The sequence below is a fragment of the Danio aesculapii genome, chromosome 23 (genome assembly GCF_903798145.1).
Source record: "Danio aesculapii chromosome 23, fDanAes4.1, whole genome shotgun sequence".
In the NCBI taxonomy this organism is placed as follows: domain Eukaryota; kingdom Metazoa; phylum Chordata; class Actinopteri; order Cypriniformes; family Danionidae; genus Danio; species Danio aesculapii.
The window spans coordinates 40,173,987-40,193,587 of NC_079457.1; the positions used below are offsets into that span (position 1 = coordinate 40,173,987).

At 35.9% G+C, this 19,601-nt stretch overlaps 1 protein-coding gene across 3 annotated transcripts in view; it reads right to left on the reverse strand.

Annotated features, from left to right (window-relative positions):
* Positions 1-19,601, reverse strand: part of arhgap4b (Rho GTPase activating protein 4b) — a 65,157-nt gene extending 45,556 nt beyond the window's left edge. For all 3 annotated transcript variants that reach the window (XM_056448781.1, XM_056448780.1, XM_056448779.1), the window contains exons 1-3: positions 19,300-19,601; positions 3,340-3,846; positions 2,904-3,075 (exon numbers count right to left, since the gene is read on the reverse strand). In XM_056448781.1, the coding sequence (XP_056304756.1) occupies positions 2,904-3,075; positions 3,340-3,406 (239 nt within the window). In that variant the 5' untranslated portion in view covers positions 3,407-3,846; positions 19,300-19,601. The remainder of the gene's footprint in view (positions 1-2,903; positions 3,076-3,339; positions 3,847-19,299) is intronic.

Genomic DNA, 19,601 nt, shown 5'->3' on the forward strand with positions numbered 1-19,601 from the left:
TGATCATTCTTGAGATGTTTCAGCAGCTTAACTGGAGTTCACCTGTGGTAAATTCAGTTGATTGGACATGATTTGAAAAGGCATACACCTGTCTATATAAGGTCCCAGGGTTGACAGTGCATGTCAAAGCACAAACCAAGCGTGAAGACAAAGGAATTGTCTGTAGACCTCCGAGTCAGGATTGTCTCGAGGCACAAGGCTGGGGAAGGTTACAGAAACATGTCTGCTGCTCTGAAAGTTCCAATGAGCACATGGCCTCCATCATCCGTAAGTGGAAGATCTTTGGAACCACCAGGACTCTTGCTAGAGCTGGCCGGCCAACTAAGCTGATTGATTGGGGGAAAAGGGCCTTAGACAGGGAGGTGATCAATAACTCGATGGTCACTCTGTCTGAGCTCCAGCATTCTTCTGTGGAGAGAGGAGAACCTTACAAAAGGACAACCATCTGTGCAAGAAACAAAATTCTCTGGTCTGATGAGACTAAAATTGAACTCTTTGGAGTAAATGACAGGCGTTACGTTTGGAGAAAACCAGGTACTGCTCATCACCAGGCTAATACCATCCCTACAGTAAAGCGTGGGGGTGGCAGCATCATGCTGTGGGGATGTTTTTCAGCAGTAGGAACTGAAGACTAATCAGGGTAGAGTGAAAGATGAATGCAGTAATATACAAAGACATCCTGAATGAAAACCTGCTTCAGAGTGCTCTTGACCTCAGACTGGAGTGACGGTTCATCTTCCAGCAGGACAATGACCCAAAGAACGCCGCCAAAAAAAATATCAATGGAGTGGCTTCACAACAACTCAGTGAATGTCCTTGAGTGTCCCAGCCAGAGCCCAGACCTAAATCCTATTGAACATCTCTGGAGAGATCTGAAAATGGTTGTACACCATCGCTTCCCATCCAACCTGATAGAGCTTGAGAGGTACTGCAAAGAGGAATGGGCAAAAACTCCCAAAGACAGGTGTGCCAACCTTGTGGCATCATATTCAAAAAGACTTGAGGCTGTAATTGCTGTTAAAGGTGCATCAACAAAATATTGAGCAAAGGCTGTGAATACTTATCTACATGTGATTCTTCAGGTTTTTTATTTTTAATAAATTTGCAACAATTTCAAAAACTCTTTTTTTCACATTGTCATTATGGGGTATTGTGGGTAGAATTTTGAGGAAATAAATGAACTTAAACCATTTTGGAATAAGGCTGTAAAATAAAAAAATGTGGAAAAAGTGAAGCGCTGTGAATACTTTTCTAGAATTTTCTAGACACGCAAAGCATATGGTGTTGTTTTCAGAAATAATATGCCAAAATGAAGTGAGTTTTTCCTTAAAATAAGCAAATAAATCTACCAATGAGGTGAGCAAAATAAACTTTTTTTTTCCGTTTTGACATAAGATTATTTTGCTTACCTCATTGGCAGATTATTTTGCTTGTTTTAAGGAAAAACTCACTTCATTTTGGCATATTATTTCTGAAAACAAGATTTCTTGCCTGTCTAAAAAATGTTTCTTGATTTATGAATTTTTTTAAATTTGGACTAGAAAAGTAAAAAAATCTCAGTAATAAAAGCATTTTTTGCAGTCCATTGTGCATTTAATTACAAGCTTACAATCGATTTTAAGAAAGAGTAGAAGTTCAAGTATTAGAAAAGGTCTGGACACATGAACCTTTGTTTCAGCAGAAGGTTATAGAAAACAATATGGATGAATTAATATTTAAAAGAGGTGGAAAAGTAGTTTATGAGACACGTTTACATGAGAAAAATCAAACAAGCATTAATTAACCAAGCTCCATATGATAAAATATTTCTGAACAAAGCCCAAGCTGTTGCATATCTCTGAGGCTGTGTTTACACTAGTGCATTTTCATTTTAAAATGGCAAGAATGAGAACTCTCCTCGTCCAGACTGGCATTTCAGAAAACCTCCTATATCCAACCTATACAGAGGAAAAACCATTATACATGACTATGTGCATATTTTCCCGACATCTACTGGTTGTTTACTGATCATATGAGAGGGGTTTAACAAATCACAAACAATATGCAATAGTCCAGAACACCAGTGCAACAACTATTTTGGACAGAGACGACAAGACTTTTGTCAGGTTGTGTATGCTTAAATGTTTAGGTTGAGTAATTTATTCACATATTTACTATTAGACTCTGTCTGATAAACACTCCATGCTCCCCGGAAACAACTGTGCAGTAAGTTGCTTTGGATAAAATGTCTGCTAAATGAATACTTATAAATGTGAAAGAATCAGTTATGTGAACGATTATAGAGATAGCATTTTATTAAGAAGCCAAATAAATGACTTTGCTTCAACTAGACAGTTAAGTGAATTATTCAATGACTTACTCAAAGAGAGTTCTAAATTTGCCTCCTAAAAGAATCGGTATGTTTGACAAACCATTTGAGTGAATGATTCAATGACTTCCTCGCAGATAGAGTTACTTATTTGGCTGCTAAATGAATCATGGTGTTTGAACAAATCAGTTGTTTAAATTATTCAATTATTTGGTCACAGAGAAAAACTGCATGGTACATACTCCTTTTAAGAAATTACTTGCACGGTATGACTGTGTATAGTATTAATGTACCACATTCACCGTGTTGTGGAGATTAGCAGAGTGGCCTAAATGATTCAAAGAGCCAAATTGAATCTAAATGAATCAAATGACAACCTATTTCACTCAATTACTTTTTTTGGTTACTAAATGAACCAGTTTGTTTAAACAAATCAATTGAGTGAAAGATTCAATAACTCTCTGACAGAGAAAGTCACCCATTTGGTAACTTAACTAAACTGTTTTGTTGCATAAATGATTCACTGATCATTGAACTAAGTCCATTATCAGGCCCCATCACAATTTGTCCTCATGAATGCTAAAAAAAAAGCTACCTCTTGGTTTTAACGGTGAACTTCTCACTCAGTTTCTCCAGAGATCTGGCATATTCAGCTTCAATCTCTCCTCGTCTGCGCAGGTACTCGCTCAGATCCTGCAGCTGTTGTGTCTTGACCTCCAGCTGCGCATCTAGGATTTTTAGCTGCTCTGAGAGCTGACCACGCACCTCTAGGCAAAGAAACAGAAGTGAAGAGATCACGTCTAGATGTTTTTCAGCACAAAAGTGGCATAAACTGAAGACTTTGTAGCCCCTCGCACTAGTGTCCCTGGCCTGAGGCTGAGAGCTGATTGGATGAGAGAAGACAGAATCCCTAATCCTGCCTATAAATACATCACAGTGCAGGCCTACATCTCATACATTACATTCAGAAATGCACATTCAGCTACACTACCTCATGAAGTGAACATGAGAACAAGGGATCAAGTATTTACCTTTGATTTGAGTCTCATACTCCGCCAGACTCCCCTTTTCCTTTCTCAGTTTTCCATGTGAAGTCATGGTCTCCTCCGCTGGTGTAGCACTCCTGTTGACTTGTACAGTCTGAAATGACCAGTCACAGACTTCTTTCCCCTTCACAAAAACACTATTCCAATTCCTGCTTCAATGTGCTGGTGTTTATATTTCACCAAACAAGTTCCACGTCCATTATAGTGCAGAAAGTGAGGAGAACGTTGAGTCTGTAGTTCATACTGGGCTACTGAAGACAACCTTTTCAGTTATTCAATCTGTGCTCTCAGCAGAAACGGAACAGGGAAGTCTCTGTGTGCACGTGTGTGTGTTTGTGTGTGAACATGGAGGGAGTTCCAATCCAAGCAATCTGCTGTCAGCACTGAGCTTGTGCATTTAAAGTCTCGTTTTCAGAGCAGGGAACGTTGCAGGGGCCTGACGGTTTTCTAGTTCTATTTCCTGAGACGCTGGCTAAATGTGATTGTCCTTGCCTGCAAAAAAACACACACACACACAAACAAACACACAGGAAGATAATTTTGGTAAGAGGTGTGACGAAGATAAATGTGCAAGACAGAATCAAACCATAAATGGAATGTGGAAGTAAATAAGAGAGAGAGAGAGAGAGAGAGAGAGGAAGAGAGATGCAAAAATTTAACTTCAGTATGATGTGTTTCGGGCATTTCCAGAAGACGAAAACGGTTAAGCGAACAGAGTACACCTCCCCACATCCTGTTTGTCTTCTATGTTGCGTGTTCGTGATTCTGAAAGATTGTCGCATGAAGACATCTTGTCGATCCTGAATTAACTATCCACTATCTTACTTCGCATTGAATATCATGCAGCAACCTAAGACTGTAGCTAAATGATTACAAAATTCTTTTTGGCAGAAGTATCTGCACAATTTGGCAGCTTCCACCAAGTGACAGATGAATTTGCATCATAAATAGAGCCTGACTGGACACACAACCTTTAAAAAAAAAACATTAAAGGAACTGTTTTCTTCTTCTTTTTAGTTACCCCAGACATGCTCAATAATGTTCATGTTTGGTAACTGGGCTGGCCAATCCTCGAGCACCGTGACCTTCTTTGCTTTCAGGAACTGAAGAATTTGCCCTCTCCTGTGGTTTGTAATGTAATGGGCAGCACAGATGTCTTGATACCTCAGGCTGTTGATGCTGCCATCCACTCTGCAGATGTCTTGCACGCCCCCATACTGAATGCAACCCCAAACCATGATTTTTCCTTCACCAAACTTGACTGATTTCTATGAGATTCTTGGGTTCATGTGGGTTCCAATAAGTCTTGTGCAGTATTTGTGATGATTAGGATGCAGTTCAACAGATGATTCATAGGAAAAATCTACCTTCTCCCACCTACCAAACGATCAACTAGAAGTCAAGTTATTATTTGTTGCTTTTACAACTGGGAACAACAACAAGACTTTTGTCAGGTAGTGTATGCGTAAATGTTTTAGTTGAGTAATTTATTCACATATTTACTACTAGACTCTTTCTTATAAACACTCCATGTTCCCAGGAAAACACTGTGCAGTAAGTTGCTTTGGATAAAATGTCTGCTAAATTAATATTTATAAATGTGAAAGAATCAGTTATGTGAACGATTATAGAGATTTATTTGGCTTCTTAACAAATTGCATTGCTTCAACTAGACGATTAAGTGAATTATACAATGACTTACTCAAAGAGAGTGGCGATACATATTTGCCTACTAAATGAATCAGTGTTCATTCATGAATTCTGGGCACTTCCAGAAGATGAAAATGTTAAGCGAAGACAGCACACCTGCCCACATCCTGTTTGTCTTCTACGTTGTGTGTACGTGATTCTGAAAGATTGTCGCATGAAGATATCTTAATAATCCTGAATGAACCATCCACTATCTTACTTCACATTGAATATTATGCAGCAACCCAAGCTAAATAATAGCTAGATGATTTTTTTTTATTAAATGCATTTTGGCAGAAGTATCTGCACAATTTGGCAGCTTCCACCAAGTGACAGATGAATTTGCATCATAAACAGAGCCTGACTGGACACACAACCTTTTAAAAAAACAATAAAGGAACTGTTTTGTTCTTCTTTTGAGTTACTGATACTGCCTACAGTTAGTTGCATCTGTATTATTGTCATTTAGTATCTTGCAATTCAGTCAGACATCCTGTGACCCATTTTCTGGTTGTGACCCACCAGCTGAGAGCCACTGCTCTGAAGCATGAGTTAATAACTCAAATTAAAGACCTTAAACACATCAGACAGGAGAAGGGGGGATTTTTAAGAAGCTCTGACTCTACAAGCTGTATGACTGAATGTTTGTTGCAGGATGGAAGGCTCAACTGTGCTGGAGTTCCTGTGAGTTGCGCCACTGACGGCCGTTGGTCTTATGAGAGGGTGGAGGGACCTGAGTCATCACGACTCTCAGCACCCATGCGCACACACACACACAATCAAACACACAACCTGAGACTGTGAGGGCTGCTCTGGCACTGTGCATTAAGAATTTAGGACACCACGCATGTACAGTTAGTGGGTGCTTAGACAGAAATGTTTTATGCAATTGCATAGTGTTTTCTTTTAGAAAGTGACACGAGCTATGTTTCAGTCCACCTATTTTTATGCGCCTTTTGGAATATTGTATAAAAATGCTTAATGAAAATGTCAAGATGTACATATATTTGAAAAATGCACATAAACAGTTATGCACATAACTGAGTAGGATTTTTTTATATATAAAAATGTGTATAAACGATGGAAACACATTTACAGAACAAATTCCAGCATATGCTTAAAAAAAGTCATGTGACTTAGTTTTAACGAATCATGTGATGATAAAAATGAGCATAATGGGGCAGCATTAGTGGACAAATCAGCAGACTGACCTCATTGTAAAACATCTGAAATGTTGTTTTGGTTATTCTAAAATGTCTTAGCCAAAGTCCATTATAAAAGTGGTTTGGTATTATTACAGTACCTAACAAAATTGATCTCTCTAACTCATTCGATGGAAAGAACTACTGGTCTGACATTCATAATACAGCTTTTTTCGCCATTTTTAAAGATGTGTTGATTTCAAAAGAAAGTAAATAACCAGAGAAATGTATACAGAAATCTACTTCATTTACATTTATTTACCTGGCAGTTGTATTTATCCCCACTGACATTATATTGAAGGTACAATTGAAATCAGAATTATTAAACCCCCTGAATTATTAGCCCCCCTGTTTATTTTTTTTCCCAATTTCTGTTTAACGGAGAGAAGATTTTTTTAACACATTTCTAAACATAATAGTTTTAATAACTCATTTCTAATAACTGATTTATTTTATCTTTGCCGTGATGACAGTAAATAATATTTGACTAGATATTTTTCAAGACACTTCTATACAGCTTAAAGTGACATTTAAAGGCTTAACTAAGTTAATTACATTAACTAGGGAGGTTAGGGTAATTAGGCAAGTTACTGTATATATAAATATATAGCTTAAAGAAGCTAATAATTTTGACCTTAAAATGTCTTTTAAAAAAATAAAAACTGCTTTTAATCTGGCCGAAATAAAACAAATAAGACTTTCTCCAGAAGAAAAAAATTATCAGACATACTGTGAACATTTTCTTGCTCTGCTAAACATTTGGGAAATATTTAAAAATTCAAAGCAGGTTTAATAATTCTGATTTCATCTGTTTATATTTGATTAGTTCTTGCTTTGCCTGGGACTCAAACCCACAACACATGTATTGCCAGAAGGGCTGGGCAATTTATCGAAAAGTAAAACATATCGACATTAAGAACCTATAATCAAATTTTTCCAGGACGATTTTTTCAATTACTTTTCCTATGTGTCACGTGAGTCCGCTCTGTTAAAGGCTGTGGCATGATTTCTACTTCTGCGGCCACTTTGCAGCCACATCTGCTCTCTGGTCAAGTAGGACGATGGACTCATTCTTGAGCCTTACTTTGCACTACATTGACAATGATTGGATGCTGCGCCTGAGATGCCTTTTCACGGCATAAAAAACTTGTTAGTGAACTATGAGGGCAAAAAAATGTAATAAATCAATCAAATAATCGTTCATTAATTGTAATCAAGTTAAAATGTTCCATTTATCGAGATTTTGATTTTAGGCCAAATCGCCCAACCCTAATTGCTAGTGCCCTGCTCTACTATATCTACATACAGAAAGACACCGAGCAACAGAAAGGCATTTTACATACTTTTGCCAACCAATTACATGGTTATTAATAATAACAATTTGACTGATGTATTTAAATATGTTAGTTTAGGTCAGAAATTCACTAATGCAAGCCAGACCAGTCTGACAGAAAATCATGGGTGGTTCTTATACAACAAAATTATATAGTTAAAGTCAGAATTATTAGCCCCCCTTTGAATTATTTATTTATTTTTTTAAATATTTCCCAAATGATGTTTAACAGATCAAGGAAATTTTCACAGCATGTCTGATCATATTTTTTCTTATGGAGAAAGTCTTGTTTTATTGCGGCTAGAATAAAAGCAGTTTTAAATTTTTTTTTAATTATTAGTCCATTTAAGTTATTATTTTCTTTGATAGTCTACAGAACAAACCATCGTTATACAATAACTTGCCTAATTACCCTAACTTGCCTAGTTAACCTAATTAATCTAATTAAGCCTTTAAATGTTACTTGAAGCTGTATAGAAGTGTATTGAAAAATATCAAGTAAAATTTTATTTACTGTCATCATGGCAAAGATAAAATAAATCAGTAATTAGAAATGAGTTATTAAAACTATTATGTTCAGAAATGTATTGAAAAAAAATCTTCTCTCCGTTAAACAGAAATTGGGGAAAAAATAAAAAATAAACAGAGGGGCTTATAATTCTGACTTTAACTGATATATATATATATATAAACTCTTACTTCTTTTAATGTTTTTTTAAGTTAATATTTCAAACTATTTAATAGCACATTTGCATGTTTATGCCACGGTTCTAAATATCTGTTATATCTCAAGATCACATGACATTCAAGTACTTTATTTACAATAATTCACATACTATAATACATAACTACATAATTATTACATGACATAATAATAACCAAATATTTATCTATAATACATTATGAAGCCTAATATTGTATAAAGGCGGCATGATGGCGCTGTAGCCTCACAGCAAGAAAGTTGCAAGGTCACCCCGGCTGGGTCAGTTGTCATTTGTGTGGAGTTTGCATGTTCTCCCCGCGTTTACGTGGGTTTTCCTCCAGGTGCTCCGGTTTCCCCCCGCAAGTCCAAATACATGCTCTATAGGTGAATTGGATAAGCTAGATTGTCTGTAGTGTACTGTATGTGTGTATGTCCTGGTCCTCCAGGTTGGGGGTTGCGCTTTGGGCTACACCTCGTAAAAATTAGATGTTACAAAACACCAACACGGTGCAGCTAAATATCAACTTCAATATAAACAACCCCGGGAGCCAGTAAATAATATTGGTAATAAAAATATGAATAGAATTGCAGTAGACTGTACATTTTTTTTTTAAATGGTAGAGTTAGAAACAAACTATTTACCAAAAAAAACCTGAAATTCAGCCATTCTTAATGACATTTTGTTTAACTGAGGATTACGTCCACCTAACTGCAATTATTTTCTAGTAAGAAAAAAAGTGGAACAGTAAGTACATTTACTGAAAACCATGTGTTCAGCCCTGTCGTCTGGACTAAGCACAAAGCTTTCCGGGCAACAATGGCACAACAAATATTGTTGCATAATTCTAATGATTTAAACATTACTTCGAGGCAACACATTTCCTTGTCGACAGATTCCAGGCAAAGAGCACATCATCATCACACTCCCAGTCATTGAGCGGTCATGACGGTCTGCACTTTACTTCCTCCATCTCCACGGCTAGAGGTCAAAAGCCTGAGCCAGCCAATCAGAACTCAGCAGAGACTTCATTATGATAATGCTATTATTGATTCGCATGAGTTGAATCGGATTTGTGCACAATGGGCTTGAATTCTATTGCATTAGTGTGTGCCAGCACTGCTGCATCATGTCAGTGCTTTTATTTTTTTAATATATACACGCTTGGCAGAGCTTTCTTTATTTTGCATAACAGATCAAGGCATTTTAATGAAAAACCTGCCATTTCAGACCAAAAAATAATGCAATGTGACCAAAAACCCAGTGTCCAGTCATCTAATCGCACAATCCATTTAGCAATTATCAAAATCAGCATAATGGAGGCGCATTCATTTCATTTTTATATAGACTGCCAGTATATCAGCCACACATAAGCACATAAGCAAGCTGATATATTGATCCAGCAGTGGAATGCCTGTGTGAAACCACTCCGGTGTCCTGTTTAAACTTGATCTGTCTGCTGTATTGAGTTCAGATACTGAGAGGAATTGGAGATCCATGGGATCAATCCTGTTTTACGCTCCCGGTGGAGGCTGGGAAGAAGCTGAGCTGTGGTCTTATCTCTTAGAGCAGAGGACCAGAGGGATCCCTAACACACACACACACACACACACACACATACACGTTTAGCCACCACCGCTGAGATCTCGCTTCTCTCATTGCCATGGAGTGATGCTCCCGCCGCACAAACAAAGGCACAAATATTAAAGGCTAAATGTGATGCATCACTAGATGTTTATTTAAAAGGAGAGCCCAGCCAAATATGAAAGTTCAAGTCCTTTTACTTTGCCTCATGCCTTTCCAAACACGTATGACTTTTTTTTTTTCAGAGAAACACAAAAGAAGACACAGTAATTAGCCAAATGTCTAAGATGTGCCTGTTTTTGCAAATGGTAAGCACATCATTGGTATTTTTTAGCAAATAATGACTTTAACTTTGGTCTTATCTTTTTACAAAGCTACTGAATTGCTTCAAAAGACCGATTTAGGATCTTTTTTGGAGCTTGTAAACATATAAGAGCATTGCTTAGCATCCTGATAAAACTCTTTTATTGTATTCCAAGGAAAAAACAAAGGTTTTGGTAAATGCTAATGAGTTGGAATGACAACAAAATGTTATTTTTGCATATAAATCTCTCCAAATATCATAACAAGAAGCACTGGACTGTAAAAATGGCTATGATTGAAAAAAACTATAAAAATAAAAACTTAAATGCTACAGTAACTCAAACAATAAGCTTCTTTAATATTTACAGTGAATAACGGCAAATTGACTTTCCAAGAATTTCCCACACGACACTTTTTTTTGTAGACATTAGTAAAATATCCTCATTAGTGGTGTAATGGGTCACAAATCTCAGGGTTCGGATCACACTACGGTTTCTGAGTCATGGCTCGGACCATTTTTCAGATCAGCAAAAAAGGGAGGAGACAAACGTCATTTACTTTCTATTTATCACAAAAACAGTACTACTAGAAACTTTTGGTTTTAACAAACAACCACTTGCTACTACATGTATAAATGTTTAAAACTACCATTATGATCTTGTACAACACATTTATTTTTAACCTCGATTTCAATTAACGATTCTATAATTAACTCATAAAACGTTGTGTTTCATAACTCGTATCATTTTTGACAAACTATTCAGTGATGTATTTTGATAGTTGCCAACTATTAGTTAAACAATGCAATTACTACAATTTTCAAAATAATAACAATCATAAACATCAGTTTTTAACATCTGATCTATAAACGGTTATCCCAGTAGTTCTGTGTTATTTGATTGCTTTAAACTTTGACTAACTGAAAAGTGTAAAACCTGAATCTATTTTGATCAAATGCAGATTTGAATGCAGCACTTCGAAGGATCACATATATTCAAAGGATAAACATATGCAAATCAACATCATTTAATCATTTGTTGTGTGGATTTTTGAATTGAGATCCTGATCTTTTAATGATTAATAGTGCAGCTTTACACTGAACGCATTAATGCAGACTAAACAAGTAGTGACAGAAAACACCATTAAAATAGCATTTAGGTGCCACCACAACTTCTTCCGTCATCTTCATATTTTACAGGACAGCCTAAATGCTTTCATACATGCGATCTGAATGATGCGATAGGTGATCTCTGTGCAATTGTTACAAATTTAAGATTAATCCGCAAGTAAAAAGAGTTATTAATCCGCGGGTTATGTGCGTTCTCGAACCATGGGTTGTGATCTGTGATTCGTTACACCCCTAATACTCATCAGTTATGTACATTCCAGTTTTATGTTACATGGTCTAATGTTTATACACAATTTTAATTGCATTGCTTTAATGGCATGTGTTACCATGGTGTGTAGTAGTTGTGTGAATTACACAAAGCACCTTGTTTCTCTGCTTGTGAATAAGTTGTTTGTAGTCCATCATATGACAGTATTGGTAGTGTATTAAAACTATTTAATTACAATTTTTCTTTCATCGATTCATTTGTGGTAAAATTCTGGCAAAACTTCACTGTTCAACAGATTGGGGTTGAAAAAAATGTTAATAATGCTTTTTAAAGTTGTCTACAGTTGCTTTTACTGATAGAAAATACAATAAAAACTGTGTTTTATTATGGAAAATCATAATTTCTTTTTAAGATAGCTGTTCTATTGGATTAAAATGATCCCTGTGATGATAAAAATTGAACATTCATAGATATAACTTCAATGTAAAACTCGCACGGCCAATAAATCATGCCAAAAATGAAAAAAATAACAGCTTTTGTTACTGTGGCTTAAAAAAAAGTTAAGTATTTCTTTGACTTCCGCTTGTTTTAAGTCTTCATGATATTTTAAGTACTTAACGCTTCGGCTTCATGATGTTTGAAGTTAGTTTTCTGTAATATACATTGAAACTATTGATTGATTTGTTTAACTCAAAGGTATTTGATTCTGCAACCACAAACTCTGAATATAATTGACTCAAAGTTGTGCAAAACCAAGTTGTATATAAAATGCAACAAACCCATACTATAAAATGCCCCACAAAATGGAGACATATGCTAATTACACAACAGCAAACCACAACATTACTACTTACAGAGCAGCGCAGAAACTCATGTGATGTGACCACAGATAATGGCTACCACTTCTGTGGCACTGTTAGCCCTCACGCTCACGATTGCTCATTTTTACAGAAAGCTTAAGACAAGGCTGTCCACAAACCTTATTAATGCTAATGTTATGTTAATTTTCCCACAAACATAATGAGATCACAAATGCACCAATCTGCAATAAAGTTAGCCGAATTCTGAACACGCATTATGGACTAAGATGAAGTGCATTTCTGCAAAGGCAATTAACTTGAGACTAATCATTTAATTAAGATATGCCTTGCTCTGACGGCTGCCCATAGGGATGAAACATCACAAATGAGATCTTTGTAGCATCTCGGTGATTTCTGCTAGTCAGCAATGTGATTAAGTCTCCTGCTTTTCAAAATTGTTTTCCCCTGAGGTATGGCTACAGTAATTTCACTTAGAGTTTCAGAAGAGAGATCTCATCTGTGTCTCAGCTAATACACAATACATTACATTCTGAATCAGTTACAGATGACTACTACTGTATGCTCACGAAGGCTGCATCTATTTGATTAAAAAGTCAGCAAACAGTGATATTATTACAATTATGAAATTAATTCGGACTTAAAATATTTCAAAGTGTTATTTATTCCTGTGATTAAGCTGAATTTTTCTGTCATGAAGCTGAAAGACTTCACTTTTTTCGGAAATAGGCTCATTTTACAAGGAAATAGGCTCATTTTTGACAGGAGTACTTTTAGCTTAGCCTAGCATAGTTCCTTGAATTGTATTAGACCATTAGCATCTCGCTCAAATTCAACAAAGATTTTAATTACTTTCCTATTTAAAGCTTGACTCATCTGTAGTTACATTGTGTACTAAGACTAAAGGAAAATGAAAAGAATTATGTTATTATATTGGTGTTATAATTCAGGAACTTTGCTGCCATATAATAGCCACAGCAGGTGCAGTGATGGGAACTATTTTTAGTATCTGAGTAATATATTATTCCTGCTGCAGCCACAGAATAAAAAGTATAATTCCTAGCCATATCAGTCTAGAAAATAGCACTGAACATGTACAGAATAGTCAATCTTTAAGCAGTAAAATGGTCAAAACTCTTTTTTGGTCATTTTTGAGCTAATGGTCTAATCTGATTCAATGATCTATGCTAAGCTAAGCTAAATGTTCTCCCACTGGACCTAGAGATTGGCTGAATGGATTCAAAAATGGTAAAACATAACAGTTTAACTTTAGGTAGCTTATAAAATGAGTCTATTTAAAAAAAGAATTAAAAAAGAGGAGTGTTCCTTAAAAACTCCAACATAATTAAATGAAATCAAAGAATAAGCTTGTGTGACAATGTTTTTTGCTGGTAAGATTACGTCAGCTTTTAAGGACCTTCAAACTACAATGTCTCTCTGGCAATTATACAATAGGTTTGGCTCTGAGGCCCTGCCTTTTTGTCACTGAAATATTTTTGTTTGTTTGTTTTGCTGTTCAGCTCATTGAGGTCAAACATTTGTACCAGATCTAATTAAAAGCAACAATATTTGACACTAGCCGGGTTTCCATTGTAACTTGATAAAAATCATTTCAAAATTCCTAAAAAGAGGCATATGGACATTTCCATCATATTATTAGAGCATCTGACTGTAGTATTGGTAACCTAGTAACCAACAGTAAAGAAGACAAGCATACTAAACAGAGATCCACAAGCATTAGAAGGACAGTTCACCTAAAAAATATGATGCAATAACCTCCAAATTTCATATGAAATGTTCTCCTAAACTGAGCGTTTTTCTCAGCCCCCTATGTTTATGTTCAGTTATTAAACTTTAAAGGCAATGAAAATAACTTATTCGTCACTATATAAGTAAAATTACTGAGCCTACACACGGAGTCTGAGAAAAATGATCATTTTAGAAGAAAATATTAATTGGCTTTTGGAGGTTTTTTCATCTAAACTCTTCAGATTTACTCACCCTCAAAACTTTATGGGTTTATTTATTCTCAAGACACTAAAAAAGGGATATTTTGAGCCATCCATAGTATGACTATGTGGAGGAAAACAAATACTATGGGGTGAACGGTTACAGGTTTTCCAATTATCTTACTTTGTGTTCATCAAAAAAAGAAAGAAAACTCAAACAGTTTGGAACAAGTGAAGGGAAATTAAATGACAGAATTTCTTTTTTTTGGATGAACTATCCCTTTAAATCATTAACCCAATAAATTCTCAAAACTAAATTTAAACGTACTCATGCTGACACAAAAATCCAACACAATATTCGAAGAACTCTGTAATCTACCACTCTGAGTGAGTCTCTTTTGGTTGTCGCTCCAAAATTTTCATTAGCAAAATGCTAAATATGTCAACTTTAACGCATTGCTAAACACACCTACTCTACATCCTGTCACCAACAGTCACTGTCACTCTTTCACAGTAAATTGCCAGCTCTACATTTAAATGAATGGGATCATTTACATGTAATTCAAACTATATTTATCCCTAAACAACGAACAAAAAGAGAGCTTTAACTTCAATTATTAGCTTCATATGATTCTTCAGAAATGAGCTAACATGCTAGCTAACTAGATGCTCATGAAACATTTGTTTACAATCATTGATAAAAACCTTGAGCTAATTAATGTTTTGGCACATCATGACATTTTTTAAACATTATAAATGTCTTTAAAAACATCACAGAGATCGTCACTAACTGATTTGAGCTATGAAAGAGCAACTTCTGAGCACTAAAAACTGTCTTCAGGATAGAATGGACAGTCCCACAGATTTGACAATGCAGGAGCTGAGTAGAGGTCAGACTGAAATGAGACTGCTTATCTGACAATCACGATTCCCTTTGCTGCACCGTCGCTCCTTTTCAGCATGTGTACACGAAAACACACTCGGACACACTCTCTCTCACACACACTCTAATCCTATATTAAGCAGCTTGAGTCACTGTAGTGTTTCGTGCACTTCTTCCCCCGAAATCTGACATTGTGACGTGATCTGTGGGTATAAGGAACACGTTGCTCCTCTCCTGCCTTTCATCCTGGCTTATCTGCCAAGTTTGGCCTCTGAACACTCATACATCTATCCTTGAATCCCTCTTTCAAGGGAGCATCTGTCCCAACTGCAACCCAAATATGACAATTCTGTCGTTGTTTAACCATCCTCTAACACTGCTTTGAATATGTCATTCCATGGAGCACAAATGGAGAAATTTAGCAGAATGATGATACTATTTTCTCTATTGAATGAAAGGGATATTCTCAGCTCCAAAAATAATACAAAGCACCAAAAGAGAAGCCTACATGATTTTAACCCAATTATTTTAGGCTATACAATCCCTTATTGTAAGTAAAGGACTGATATCTAAATAATTATTGAGCTCTTGATGTGACAGTTCACTCAAAGATAAAATTCTGTCATTATTTGATCATTCTCATGTTTTTCCAAACAAGATATATGATTTTTCATACTGATGAGCAAAATGCCTTGGTGCTGGTTTGACCCCACTAGTCTCAGCTTTAGAGGTGACATGAAGCACCACCCATGGACCTCTAGCTAAACATCTGATGGATATGGCTATGACCGCATAATTTGGAGAAAACATCTATTTTTGATTTATCTGGTCAAAATTGTAATTTAAAATGTGATTTACAACCATTTCATAAAACAGCTACAGGTTTGAGGTGGAGGGTTTTTACAGCGCCTGCACCAAAGAAACACCAAACATAATCCCAAAGTAGACTACACGATGCTACAGTTTATTTAAACCCTCTAAAACATTGGTGCCATTTTATTTTCCCATAAAGTTGTCAGTTGTCATGACAAATTAAGAAAATAACTACAGTATTTTAAATTAAGTTAAATAAATTATATATATATATATATATATATATATATATATATATATATATATATATATAATCTTATATATAAAGATATATAAAACCTTTACATTTAGATTGTGTTACATTTTTCATTTTGTTCAGAAGAACTGTCAGAACTTTCAAAAACTGTATGCCTGTTAGCATATATGATGCATAAAAATAATCGCAGCTTCTGCAATTTGACAATCACGCCCTTTCAAATCGTGATTTCGGTTTCAAAACAATTAATTGTGCAGGACTAGATGACACACTTTTCTGGGAACACTTTAGCATATCCCCAGTTGTCCTTTGATTGGTTTAAATATACAGGATTTCTGAGATTCGAGTGTGAAGCACTCTTAATCAGCCCATTTGGAAACAAGTCTGAGCGGATAAAAAAGTAATGTTTATATTGATGACAGTGCTAATTTATAAACGTATAACTTTCTGAGACATTGATGAATCAGTGATTTAGTGCCTCCACACCCGCCTGTTACTAGGAGGATAACTTTGTGACACACAGCATATTCATTTAATTTAAATACTGGATTACTAATGCTGGACTATGCAATACTCACTTATACAAGCAAACATGCAGGTATGCTTATAATCTCGTTTTTGTTTTTTGGCTTTGTAAACCCTCAAATATTCTGTCATTTTGGTCATAAAGATATGAGAAAAACATAGTTCAACACAGTAACAATTTTTTTAACATGGATCCTCACAAAAACTACAAAATCTTGCTTTAATAGAACAAACAATATTAAAACAATATTGCGATTAAAACGATAATTTTCTACCAACAGTCAAACTATATGTACACCTTTTTGACTGTGTACTTGTCTACCTGTCTACGTGTAAGTAATGTGTGTTTTTCTTAATGTATTTATTGTCTTTTTTATGTATTTATTATCAACATTGCTAATAGTAGATTGTTTTGATTTTGGAGTATGTCGTTGTATTTTGCACTGTCTGGAGCCAGCACCTAAGCTTTTCACTCATCATAGTGCACGTGCTGCTGATGATGTGACAATAAAAGTGATTTGATTTGATAAAGAAAATTTTCACTCAGTCATTTCAGTCTGCGTGATCTTTATGTAGAAATGTCACCAAAACAATGAATTAATCTCAGAAAGAAGTCTACAGTATATACATGTTCTACAGATTTCTTCTATGTTTTGCTGACAGATCATTTGGAATGTTGGTGCGTTGTTGTTGTTGTAAATTTGTTAAAGACGTTCGTGAATAAATGATGCATGGTTGCATGTTATTCTCAGAACATTTCCATGCCCACAAACATGGCATGGCACAAAAAATGAAACATGATTAATAGGTTAATCTATCAATCAAATATCATAATGGGGGGGTCCTTGACCATTTAAAGCAGCAGAAGTTCAAGCTGAGGTCTGGCTATACTAGGACCCCAATGACTTTCCTGATCCCTAAAAAAAAAAAAAAAACATTGTCTCCCCCAATAAAAGTAGCCCTAAATGTTTTATTGAAAATAATTATTAGTCGTACAGATTCATGATGACAAGAGGGAGAAAAAATAATGATTGAACTGTATTCAATCTCAATCTGTTTGACATCAGTGATGCAAAAAAGAACAGAATCTTGCATCTTTTATAACTGAAATATTTAAATTATTTTGTATTATTTTAATATTTCATATCTGAATATAATATATTATTATAGCTAGTTAATTAAATACACAATATGTACGTTTCTTCATTAAAATATCCAAAAACCACTAGAACAGATATACATTTTGCTGACATTATTCCAAATGTTTCTAAGAATGCTTAAATAGAGAAATAACAAAAACTTTAACTAGTGACACATCCCGTGCCCTGCGTGGTCATGCTAATAACACCTTTAATTTCCAGTCAGGTTTTTTATAATCCAGTGAATCACTAAAGAAGCTTTATTCTGTTGTGTTTTATTAGACTGCACAGAGCAGCATTATAAGAGAATCCTTAAATGCATTTAGTATGGTAAAACAGTGCTGCTTATTCCCCACATGATCATGAGTGCAAGTAATAAAGCAGTAGACTGTGGCATAATAAAAGCTCTGCTGCTTTTGTGCCGCATTGCACATGTCTCATATCAGTAACTGTTATGCTTCAGATGCTTGATTCACATCTATGGCTTTCAGTCTTACTCTGCTTCATACTACCATCATAATAAATGTTGAATGCTTTAGCAGATCCATGAAGATTATTTCAACAGAAGTGAAGATGACAACCCACACTCTGTCACAGTGTCATAAAACTATGCTTTTGTTGGTTGTGAATACACACCCTCTAGTGGTGAACATTACATAATGTTCCTTTAATACGCAAACATATTACAACTCATGAATGAGATCAGAAAATTCCTCAAATCAAGCTGTACTTTGACATATGCACGGCTTTTACCATACTTTTTGTTATACTTGAAGCATTACAACCCCCAGTCACATTTCCTTTCAATGTAAGAAAAAGAGCAACATGAACACTCTACCAAACATCTTAGAACAAACAAAAGACATGTGATGCGGATAATAACAATACAAGGCTGCGCAAACATGAACAAGTGTTAACCAAAAGAGGTAATATCCCTTTAAGGGTGGTTTGAGATCTGAAAATGAGAGGCAAGAGATTGTGTAAGAGGTAGGGAGAAAGAGACACACACAGAGGGAAACCCTCAGCCAAATGACAACACCACTAAGGTAGAGGAGGTGAAAGGGAAGGTGATGAGATGGAAGGCTGAAGCATAAAGGTGGGATGGACTGCCTGATAACAATCGAGACACACTGAAAGAGGAAGCCAGTTAGTGTCTTTCTCTCACTGTGTGGCATTCAGGCGCACAATCAGACATGCATGCAAAAGCACGTAGGCTAGCCTATGTGTGGACGTGATGGACGGATCTGCCAAAAACACACACACACAAGCACACACTCATCCTATTGAACTCTGAAAATGAAAGCCATTAACATGTCAGAGAGAGCCTGTGTGAGGAGGTGGAGGGAGAACACATAAACGCTCCTGCTGACAGTGAATTTAAAGTCATAAATAATAAAGAAAGCCCTGTCTTACCTCATTCTCCTAGGTTCTGTCTCTCCTTCCCTCTCGCTGGACACAGAGAACACTGTGTTTGAGTCACACAGATTTCATGCAGACCGTTTGATTTCACCCCCTCTGACACATTCTACACACATGACTCTCTCCCTCTCGGGCGTGCATTCAAAATAAGGTAGAGGCGTACACACACACACACACACACAAACACAGACATGCATGCATGCTAGAAAACAGCTCCCTTCTTTGGTTCACACACTCATGCACACATACACACACGCTCGCGCACACACACACACCACGCGCATGCTGAAGCACAG